This window comes from Spinacia oleracea, chromosome 2 (genome assembly GCF_020520425.1).
Source record: "Spinacia oleracea cultivar Varoflay chromosome 2, BTI_SOV_V1, whole genome shotgun sequence".
Taxonomy (NCBI): Eukaryota; Viridiplantae; Streptophyta; class Magnoliopsida; order Caryophyllales; family Amaranthaceae; genus Spinacia; species Spinacia oleracea.
In genome coordinates this window covers 77,135,307-77,147,166 of record NC_079488.1, presented here as the reverse complement: position 1 = coordinate 77,147,166, position 11,860 = coordinate 77,135,307, and the positions used below count along the sequence as shown (strand labels likewise).

At 38.9% G+C, this 11,860-nt stretch overlaps 1 protein-coding gene across 1 annotated transcript; it reads left to right on the top strand.

The window, feature by feature from the left end:
* Nucleotides 1-2,122: 2,122 nt before the first annotated feature.
* Nucleotides 2,123-4,436, top strand: LOC130467013 (uncharacterized). Its single transcript, XM_056835523.1, has 2 exons — nt 2,123-3,699; nt 4,011-4,436. Exon 1 carries the CDS (start codon nt 2,449-2,451, stop codon nt 3,523-3,525), a length of 1,077 nt encoding a protein of 358 aa, XP_056691501.1. The 5' UTR covers nt 2,123-2,448; the 3' UTR covers nt 3,526-3,699; nt 4,011-4,436.
* The last annotated feature ends 7,424 nt before the right edge of the window (nt 4,437-11,860 follow it).

The following is an 11,860-nucleotide window of genomic DNA, read 5'->3' as shown; positions in this document are numbered from 1 at the left end:
GTAAACACTATACTTAGCCTTCTTATCATAATCATTCCCGCTATTATTATCATCAAAAACTAAAGGAAAGGAATCAACAGTATTACCAGAATTAAAGCCTTCAACAAATTCCGATCGAATAATCTCCAGTAAACCACCACATTGCTTAAACAGGATGAAATTCCAAGCAAGAACACGGGTTTTTCTCCTTACCACGCGAAAATCGAACTGGAGAACGTCGCAGCAAAGAGAGCCGGAATCGTCCGAGAAGGAAAAGCATAGGTGAGGACAATCCGGTCGTTGGAGCTTTGGAGAGAGAAAGTTCCGACAATAATTGAAGGGTGAGAGTGAGAATTGAGGATTTTGGTGGAGGGGATAGTTTTAGTGTTAGGGTTTATGGTTTTGTAATCGACGGAAGTTGAGGGTGGAGGTGGAGGAGGAGAAGGGAGGAGAGACTGCGCCGGAGATTGGGGGTGGAGGGAAATTTTTAATTTTTTTTAATACACGTGTGTGACACGTGTTGGTCAACGCCGGAATTCAAGAGTTGACCACCGAAAAATCACTCTTGGTCCTTATTGACAACAAAAAATCCCAATTGGGCCTTCTTTCACCACTTTTTTTCAAAGGTCATTTTTGACAATTTTTTGGTTTTAAAAGGTAATTTTTGACAAATTTTCCTATATTCTATTTTTGATAAGAAAAAATTATTAACAAAAATGATATTTAAAAAATATTTATTGAGACGAATCTAATAAAACCCCAAACGGCTATGCCTTTTCTTATGTATAAATTACAAAAGAAAATCAAAGTAGTTTGTGTGAATAAGGTCAAAATTCCAATTTTGTCATGTAAATAATTAATAACGGGGAAAAATGTTCTAAATCAAATAAAAAGTCAAACAACTAACAAGAAGAAATATGGCAAATACAAAAAAGTGCTGGAACCAAAACAGAAGTAAAACTAATAGTATTTTGGTATGTAACAATCTCTAGAATTATTTTAGACTTGGAAAGCAAGTATAATTCTAGTAGACTAATTACAAGCTTGACTAATAAAGCCCAAATATACGTTAATATAAACCGTATTAAAATGTTAAAAGTAGGGTTCTAATACAAACTACTTAGGCTCTGTTTTTCTGAGATTTTTTTGGCTGAACTGAATAGAATTGAACTGAATGGAACTGAGCTGAACTGAATTAAATTGAACTGATTGGAGCTAAACTCAAATGATCTGAAGTGAATGGAACTGAACTGAATTGAAAAATCATAAATCATAAATAATAAATCATAAATCCCATTTTTGACTCCAATCTCCTCAAAGCAATCTGACTAACTAGGCAATCGAATTCTAACCTCTTGTTCACTGTCCTGCTATCTGAACTGGCCAGGCCTGCTTCCCGCCCGAAAAAACCGCTCACTAGCTAGCCGGACCAGTGAGGGGCCCGATTTTAATAAAAATAATAAATAATTGATCATATTTCGTAATAAGTAATAAATAATTATACGGAGTAATAAATAATTATAACAAATAATAAATGATTATTAATAATATAACAATATTAATAGTAATAATAATGGTAATGGTAATGGTAATGGTAATAGTAAAAACAATAAAAATAACAATGACAATAGTAATAAAAATAAAATAAAGATGAACATTACAACATAATTAATAGTAATATTTAACATTATAATAACAAATAAAATAATAAAATAAGATGATTAAAGACAATGTCGGTCTTTTGAACTGAACTGCATAAAACTGAATGGAATTGAAAATAAGTCCAAAAGAACAGTGTCTTATATGCATACATGCGTAGTAGAGACGTAGAGACGTAGAGTACTAGAGTGCATAATTATGGTCAACTACAATTGAACCAAAGAGCTTAAGTTGTGGATCTATTTTGTTCAAGGGTCAATAAGTTTAGATAAAATAAGATAAGATAGTGTTAGTGAGTGTATTCCAGCTGGAACCTAGTTGTCATAAGTTGACAACACCACTTAAGTTATAATTACTTTGTAATTACTTTTTAGCTTTTTTGTCTTATGCATATTAATGCATATGGGAGTGTTGCCAGCATTAGTACTGGATATCCCTTGTAAAGAAACATTTTCCTGATATTAAGAAATAAGATTGCTCTTATTTTACCCTTTACCAAAAACTAATTCCTACGCTAATTTCATCTCTAATCCTCAATCTTTTATGGTATCGGAGCGGATTACGATCTGCATATTCTGATTCTAAATCAAATTCCGCATCTATTAATCCCAATTTCTTGGGCTTTTGTTTCATCGAAAATTCATACCCATTTTTTGCGATCTTTGTCTTCTTCCCGATTTTCGAAATTTGGCAATTTAGCAACTCATCAATTCGATTTGTTGTTCTAATCTGCAGCGGAACTTCTTTTTAATTTCAATTTTTTTTTTTGATTTCTCACAAATCAAACACTAATTCTCTCTCTAAAAAAATATGGTGTCTGAAATTGAAACTACTGCTCCTACTTTAAGCAAAGCTCAAGATCCGACTTCGGTGTATTACTTGCATCATAATGATGCTTCTGGTGTGCAGCTCGTTAATACTCCATTTCCTGGAGATAATTTTGGTGATTGGAAACGTTCTATGGTCATTGGACTTTCAGCAAGGAACAAATTGAGTTTTGTTGATGGTAGTCTGGCAAAACCGGCTTTGGATTCTCCAGATTTGAAGGTCTGGGAACGCAATAATGATATGATAATCAGTTGGTTCTTGAAAGCTTTGGATCCTACAATAGCTAAGAGTGTATTGTATCTCAAAAGTGCTCGTGAAATTTGGCTAGATCTCCATGAAAGGTATGGCACTACTTCTGGACCTCAATTTTATGCTGCAGAACAGAAGCTTGCTGAAATGTCTCAGAATGAAAATGAAAGCATAGCTGAATTTTTTACAAGAATTAAGGTTGTTTGGGATCAGATTGATAGTCTTGATTTGATGCCTACTTGTACTTGTGCTGGTTGTAGTTGTAGTTTAACTCAGAAGCTTCTTAAAGTGCAACAAAGCCAAAGATTGATTCATTTTTTGATGAAAGTTGATCCAAAATATGCTAATGTCAAAAGTACAATACTAATGATGCAACCTTTGCCAACTATATCTCAAGCCTATAGACTCTTTATACAAGAGGAAAGACACAGAGAACTTAGTGTGATGACCACACATCATGAACAAGTTGCTTTTGATGTTGAGCAACAAAGGTTTTCTGATAGACAAATACACAAAGGATATAGTCCTCGGCCTACTTTTCAGAATGCTACAAGGCCTGTGTTTGTTCAACAGAAGAGCAATGTCCCACAGAGATTTTACAATCAAGGTGGATACAACAACAGTGGAAATGAATCTTCCGGGAACCACAATAGTAGACTCTCATTTGGAAACAAGAGAAACTCCCTTTTTTCTGTGACCATTGCAAAATACCTGGTCACAACATGGAACGATGCTTCAAAATCCATGGCTATCCACCGGATTTCAAGAGCAATAAAGAGAGGAGGATTGCAGCTGCAGCCTATGGTGTAGATGAACAATCTAATAACACCAATGAACTGATTCCGACTAACCTTACTACAGAACAATATGATACTATGGTGAAGATTTTTGGCAAACAAGCTGCAGTTGAGAAAGAAAACGACAACACTCAATCTGTTTTATCTGGTCTAATGGGGTTCACTACCTCCAGCAGTTACTTGGCAGGTACTATTTGCTTACTTTCACAAACTAGTAACAAATGGATACTTGATTCGGAAGCAACTGATCATATGTGCTCTAACTTGGACTCGTTTAATTCGTTCAAAGTTGTTAATGGCATTAATAACAAAATTACCATACCTGATGGCTCTAAGGTTCCTGTTCAACACATAGGAAATTTTTTCCTAGGAAATCAGATTGAACTGAATCATGTCTTATATGTCTCTGGTTTTCAATTTAATTTGATATCTATTCCTAAACTGTGTAAGGATATGAACTGTACAGTAACCTTTACTAACAGTAAATGCTTACTTCAGGGCCTTTCAATGAACAAGCCTCTTGTGCTTGGTGAATTAATATCTGGTCTATACAGCCTCTCGGAAGCTTTGATCAAGCCAAGGTCTCCTTCTGTCCTTCCTGGTTCTTCTATTCCTGCTTCAATAAATTCTGCTTGCTTTAATGATGTAGAAAATGAAAAATTGTGGCACTTGAGATTAGGTCACATGCCTTTTGACAAAATAAAGAGTGTCAACGGCTCTCTTGATGTGAAGAGTTGTGTAGCGGACAATTTATGTCAAATTTGTCCCATGGCTAAACAACCTAGATTGTCTTTTCCAACTAGCTCGATTAAAACATCTAGGCCTTTTGAGTTGTTACACTTAGATGTTTGGGGTCCCTATTAGAATTCTACACAAAACGGTTGTAAATACTTTCTTACCATTGTAGATGATTTTACCCGAACAACCTGGACTCATTTGATGAAATACAAATCTGATTCTGTTGCTTTCCTTGATCAATTTATTTGTTTTTGTGAAAAACAGTTTTGTTCTTCCGTTCTTTGTGTTAGAAGTGATAATGCTCAAGAACTTTGTGAGGGTGATATGAAAAAGATATTCTTAGCTAAAGGCATAGAGCACCAAAGATCTTGTGTAGACACACCTCAGCAAAACGGTGTAGTTGAAAGAAAACATCGACACCTCTTAGAAACAGCTAGGGCCTTGTACTTTCAATCTAGAGTTCCTTTATAGTTTTTGGGTGAGTGCATCCTCACTGCTACTTATCTCATAAACAGAATGCCTCTTAAAAGCATAGATTTTCAAACTCCTTTTGCTAAACTCTATGGAAAATCAGAAAATCTTGGTCATCTTCGGGTTTTTGGTTGCCTTTGTTATGTCTCTACTCTAAAATCTCATAGATTAAAATTTGAACCAAGAGCAAATCCTTGTGTCTTCTTAGGCTATTCTCCGGGCCAAAAGGGATACAAAGTGTTCAATTTAGTGACAAACAAGATGGTCGTGTCTAGACATGTCATTTTCTATGAAAAACATTTTCCATATCATCTTATTCATTCTTCTTCTACTACTACTTCGTCCTTATACCCCACAAAATTTTTTCTTCCTACTTCTACCGAAGTCACTGATCTATCTGATATTGTCACTCCTGATTTCCTTACACCATCTCCATCTCATTCACATAACAATTCTGACACTATTTCTACTTCTCAAAATTTCCAAAATTCTCCTAATTCTCCAAATTCTTCTTCTGAATCTCATTCTGAATCTTTTCCTCCTTCCTCCTCTCATACTCATTCTCCTTCCATTCAACCACATACTACTCCTGTTCAAGTTTTCACACCTGTCAGAAGGTCTACAAGGCCAAGCAGGCCTCCAGGTTACATAGACGCTTATCAATGCAATTTTTTCAGCTGTTGATTGTACTGCTCCTGCACATTGGTGTAATCTGATTTCATTTAATCATATTCCTGAGATTTTTCAAGCCTTTATTTCTCAACTTAGCACAACAGTTGAGCCGACATCTTATTCTGAAGCTTCTATGGATACTAATTGGGTTAAAGCTATGGAAAATGAATTAGCAGCTCTAGAGAAAAATGACACTTGGGATATTGTTCCATTACCTAAGGGGAAACCAATTGGGTCCAAATGGATTTACAGAATCAAGAAGCACTCTGATGGAAGCCTTGAGAGGTACAAGGCGAGGTTGGTAGCGAAGGGATTCACTCATAAATTTGGTATTGACTACCAAGAAACTTTCTCTCCGGTTGTCAAGATGACAACTATCAGATGCATTTTGTCTCTCGCAGCAAATAGGGGTTGGGACTTGTACCAACTAGATATCAACAACGCTTTCCTTCATGGAGAGCTTCACGAAGAAGTCTACATGAACATCCCAGAAGGTGTTTCTCATGAAGAAGGGCATGTTTGTAAGCTTTAAAAGTCCCTATATGGCCTAAAGCAAGCTAGTAGACAATGGTTTGCTAGGCTTCATGCTGAGTTGAAACTAAAAGGCTTCACACAGTCAAAGAATGACTATTCTCTTTTCTTGAAGAAAGAAGGTGCACATGAAACAATTGTGGCTGTGTATGTTGATGACATTATTGTCACGGGAAATGATCTTGCTGCAATCACTGAGTTAAAGCAGCACCTGCATAAGGTTTTTAGCATAAAAGACCTGGGAAAAATTCATTATTTCCTAGGGATTGAGGTTACCTATTCTGCCCAGGGCATCATTCTCACTCAACACAAGTTCACAAAAGAGTTACTTCAAGATTGTGGTTTTGATGTTACAAAGCCTGTCTCAACTCCATTGCCTTTGAATCTTAAGTTGGTTGCTGATGAAGGTGCTTTGTACTCTGCACCAGACTAATATAGATGCATTGTTGGGAAACTTAACTTCCTTACCCACACAAGACCTGACTTGGCTTTTACAGTTCAAAGTCTCAGTCAGTTTATGCACGCACCTAGAGTATCTCATGTTCAAGCTCTTCATCATACTTTAAGTTACATTGCTGCTACCATTGGACATGGAATCATCCTCAAAGCAGCAGATACATTGACCTTACAAGCCTATTCTGATTCAGACTGGGCGTCCTGTATGCAGATAGCAGAAAATCGGTTACTGGTTATGTGTTGTTACTTTGTCAATTTCCGATCAGCTGGAAATCTAAAAAGCAAAGTACTCTCTCTAAAAGTTCTTCTGAAGCTGAATACAGAGTGATGTCTCACGCAGCATCAGAGTTTACTTGGGTTGTCAGACTTCTAGAAGAACTTGGCATGTCAGATTTGAAGCCTATCACTCTTCATTGCGACAACCAGTCAGCACTACATATTGCGAAGAACCCGGTATTTCATGAACGTACAAAACATATCGAGATTGATTGCCACTTTACCAGAGATAAAGTACTTGAAGGTTTGATTCAATTAACTTATCTTCCTACTCAATCGCAACTTGCTGATTTGTTTACCAAAGTACTGCCAGGACCTCAACATCGATACTTGCTTTCTGTGAGGGGGTCGAAAAAGCACGAGGCTAATGCATGACCTCGTCCCTCGTGGGCGTGATGTTGTCAGATCAAGTGTAGTTAGATTTCCTGTGAGTTTACACCCAATCAACTAGTAATATAGTCGTCGCCATTCAGTTTTTAACGACAATGAGAAAAACTGACAAAACCCGGTTATCGTGACATAAAGGGAGTGCAATTATGTTCGACCATGACGGCCATAGGTTCCCTTGTGATCCCTGGTGTGGGGATCGCTCAACGTACACCCGCAGGGCAGAGATTGAGAGTTCGCGGGACTGTAACTACCGAGAGGAGTGCTCATCGATAACTCCAGAGGCAGGTTATCCTTACTAGCTCAGCATAAATAATTGAAGGGACATGCTTTTAAACTATTAAACTACTCTGAATTGATTTTAGCAATATGCAACACATAATACTAAATTGATCGTGATTATCTTATTTAGATTGATTTAAAGTACCTAGCATGATAATTCAATTGTCCAGGGTATTATCTTATTAGGCGTGATAGATTAATCAAGTTAATAGTTTGACAATTTTATAAAAGGGTGATGAAAGCGATTAAATCATATGAGGGACACATTACAACGCACCCTTGAGAGGTGCGTCACGGTTCTCAGAAAACTAACCACTTGGCTTTGCTATTTCTCCTTTTATTTAACGAATCTCGGGTTTCTAAGCAGTGTTCCAGTATTTAGGCTTAAATCATCAGCTACAAGGGGCAAGACGCGTTCTGTTCGACTTTTGGGTCGATTTCGACAGAACGCCGGATCAATTTCGCAGTGTGAGGCTAGGCTTAAGGCTAGAGTCAATACTCAGGTTATGGAATTGTGTGTTGTGTTCACGTCGGTTTTTAGACTATATTTATAGGGAAAGAGTTTGTGGAAAGATAGATCTTTAGAATACGAATCCAAAAAGAATTCGGAGACGCAGGTATTTTCAGCGCCCAGACCCAGGCTTTGAAAATAGGATCTGGGCCGAGCCTTTTGTCAGATCTGGACTCTTAAACACGGAGCTTTTGAGACTTATCTGAGTTTCTTAGTGCGTATTAAAGTACGACGGAATGCGTCTGGGCCCGTTACGAACTCTAGGTTCGTTAGGAATTTAATTAATACGTAACTCTTATTTTCGAATTATAGCAGGAATAGAATTCCCTTTGCCAATTCTATCTCTTTTAGGACTTATGTTGGAGTGCAACACCTAATTCTGACAGATTTCTATCTTTTATGACTTTGCCACTTTGCCACTTTTAACAACTATTTCTCACGGCAGTTACTATTTTTAGAAGGTTTCTATAAATAGCAGTTTTGGCTGAAATGAAAGGGGTGATTGAGATTCGTTATTTTATAGGAGATGCGTTGCCAAGTGGAGATTTATGTTCTCATCATCGAAACTTCCCTTTCGGGAATGGGGACAAAAGCAGGTGTCTACAGTTAGCCCCCACTTTGACTGAGTCTTGGAGTAAGACGATGGTCAAAGTATCAGACGGAATGCGTCGTACAAGCCATGGTGTATGTGACCTGTTTTGTGAGGGTCTCACGAGCCCACGAGTGATAACATTTGACTTAAGGGTCATCACTTGAAGTGTTAACACATTCCTCACGTGTCATTGGAATTCGTTAAGTATAGAAACTCCCTCAATTTGTCACTGGAAGTACCTACAGCTGTATAGAAACTCCCTCACTTTGTCATTGGAAGTATCTACAAACGTTTTCGAAATCAAAGATAAAAAGTGTAACCAGGCCTGGCCAAGCCCGATCACGAGGTAAAAATGTTTTTAAAGATTCTCATTTTCAGGGTTAGCTAAACGAGAAAACCCCCTTGTTTTTATAGGACGTAAAACGAAGAAAAATCCAGTACATCGCTCTTTTTTGGAAAAGCGGAAAACCAATCCTTTGATTTTTGGAAAAGGGAAACCATCTTTTGATTTTTGGAAAAAGATAAACCACCTTTTGATTTTTGGAAAAAGATAAACCACCTTTTGATTTTTGGAAAAAGATAAACCACCTTTTGATTTTTGGAAAAAGATAAACCAGGAAAGTTATCGCTGCAGCGACTAAGGACCTGCACGGTTAGTGACGCAGACCCCGCCCGCTGAAGGTGGGCGAGCCTGTCCTGCTGAGGGTGGACTCCCCGTCCGATAGAAGTGGACGAGTCTGCTTTGATGTTTTGAAAATAAGGACCTACGCGGTTTTGTGACATAGCCCCGCCGGCTGAAGATGGCGAGCCTGTTTTTTGAAGATTTTATTTTATTATTATTTTTTGTTTTCGAAAACTGAGGGCCTGCGCGTTTTAGTGACACAGACCCCGCCCGCTGAAAGTGGGCGAACCTGAATTCGTTTTTCTTGATTTGGGACTCGCATGGTTCTGACGCGATCCTGCCTGATCGAGGTGGGCCAGAACCTATTTCATTTATCCTTGGGATTTCTTTTGAGAATTTTTCATTCATCCTTGTAAGAGCGAGTTCTCTCGAGAAATGATCGGGTTTAGTTGTAACCTGAATGTGGGTTGGCAACGTGTCTAAATGGACCATCGTTTCGTGGTCGTCTGCCTTTCATGGTTTTGAACAAGTCTTTGCGGCCCATAGGATGTATGTCACCGTTGAGGACTGGCCTAGTTATGCCATTACTTGGGTCCTTGCCGAATGACTGGTGGGACCATATGCGAATGTTAATGAAGACCTTTGCCTTGAGGTCGAGTCCGTTTTTTGAATTTGTCCAAGCACGGGACGCAGCCTGAAAGTGTTGTTTCAACTTGCATCGTATATTTTCTTTCTTTCAAGCCCCCAAGCATTCGTACTTGGTGGTCGCTCTTTGCCAAGAAAAGTGCGTATTTTATAACGTCCTTGATCGTGTTTGAGATCGTGCTCGTAAGTGCGAGCGACCTTTGTAGTGGTATGCTACTTTGATGAAATCGTGGAGTGCGACTTCATTTTCCGGGCGACAAAGTTTGCTTCATTTTTCAATGATTAATACATCGAGCTTACTTTGGCCCGGATTGATCTTTTTGACAAATAAACGCTTTTAATTTGAGAAACCAACGACGTAATGATTTTTTTTGTTTCGAAGAATGACCTTGATTATTATACGTTTTTTTTCTTTTTATATTGCTTTGAAAAATGGACATATATTTTTGAGACGAGTCTAAGTTTCGACATTGCTTTCACTATTTGGGCTCTAAAAGTGCTTTGTGCTCGACCTTGATTACAACAGGGCCCCGTGTCTACTAACACGGTTTTAGGCATTTTCCTTGTTCGCGTTTTGAAAGATTTGGGCCTTGGGCTGCATTTTCATCGCCCTAGGACAGGCGTTAGATATTTCGACGCCCAGCCTCGGGCGCTGAAAATGCTACCTTAGCAGCCTTTTTTATTTTTCCAGATTTCTTAACGCGTTTCCAAATGGGATCAGGATGATTTCGTGTATATATAGGGGGTTAAGTACGTCTTTCTTTTTCACCACTGCCAACTTCTTCTCTCCTACAATTATCTAGCTTTATTTTTTTTTCTACTCTTGCCATGTCGATTCCTCCTTTCTCCTCCAACGAGTTGTTAGGCGCTGGCTTAGAACCCTTAATTCCACAGAAAAGGTTTTGTTGAAAGGATACCATTTAGAGGCACTTTTAGGCTTACACCAAATTAACATTGATTATAACTTTTTGTATGCCGCCCTAAACTTTTGGGATTCTGATCACCATGTTTTTGTTTTTCGGGGCAATGAGGTATGCCCTTTGCCAGATGAATTTGCCGCAATCCTGGGTTATCCTACCAATGCTACTCCTGCTACCCCTGGCACTGTTGAAGAGGGTAAAACAACTATAGGGGCTTTCCTAGGACTAGATGATGACACGCTTGCTGAGATCATTGTGGGTGATAAGGTTAATTTGGCGAAGCTTGCAAAACATCACTTTAGGCCTAGTAAAAACATGACTGAACAGAAATTGAATATCCGGGCACTTGTATTCTGCTTGTTGAACCACTATTTACTGTCGAATAACAATTGAGTTTGGTGACATAAGGTTGATTCTCCTGATCAGTCAGATGGAGAGTTGCTATTCCATTATGCCATTGATTGTTGCCGAGACTTTGTTGGGTGCGGATGAGTTAAAGAAGGATGCCAAGTCTGAAAATTTTAAGGGGAGCCCCCTATTGCTGCAGGTAATTGATCGTTTATTTGCGCGCATATAATTATTATTTTCTTTTCGTTTGCCTCTGCCTGGAGCTGATTTTCAGCGCCCAGGGCTGGGCGTCGGAATTTCTGGCGCCTGGTCCTGGGCGTTAAAATGAATCCCAGGCCTTATTATTTTTCTGATCGTACCCGTTTTTTTTTTCCGCAGACTTGGCTCATGGAACGACTTAGGCTTCTAGAAGCTCCTGCCGATCCTAAACATTATCGCCCTATAGCCTTAGGCAACCGAAAGTATTTGCACCAAGGCCAGGACGAGGCCGAATGGGCCTCCTATTTTACTCATGCCATATGCTCTATTAAGTGGGTGGTACCGTGGTGGGGTTTGACTAATATGACGGGGGGTTCCGAGACGTTAGTTCATATTTCTTTGTTGGGATTATCTCGGCCTGTTTACATCTTTCCTTACGGAGTCATGCGACAATACGGCTTAAGGCAGACTATCCCATTTGCTGATACGGTACCACCTAAAGTAGCGGTCTTTTCACGAGCACGGGTTCAAGCGTGGGCTAAGTATTATGGTGGCCTCCCGCGTTGGACCGTGACTACAGATGGATTTGTGGGTCTTTCCGAGAATTATAAGTTGTGGATGAGTTCCGATGATAAGGCTGTGAGAACTAAGGCTCGAAATGAAGAGCCGGCTGAACTTTTGATACCTCGAGGTAGGGCT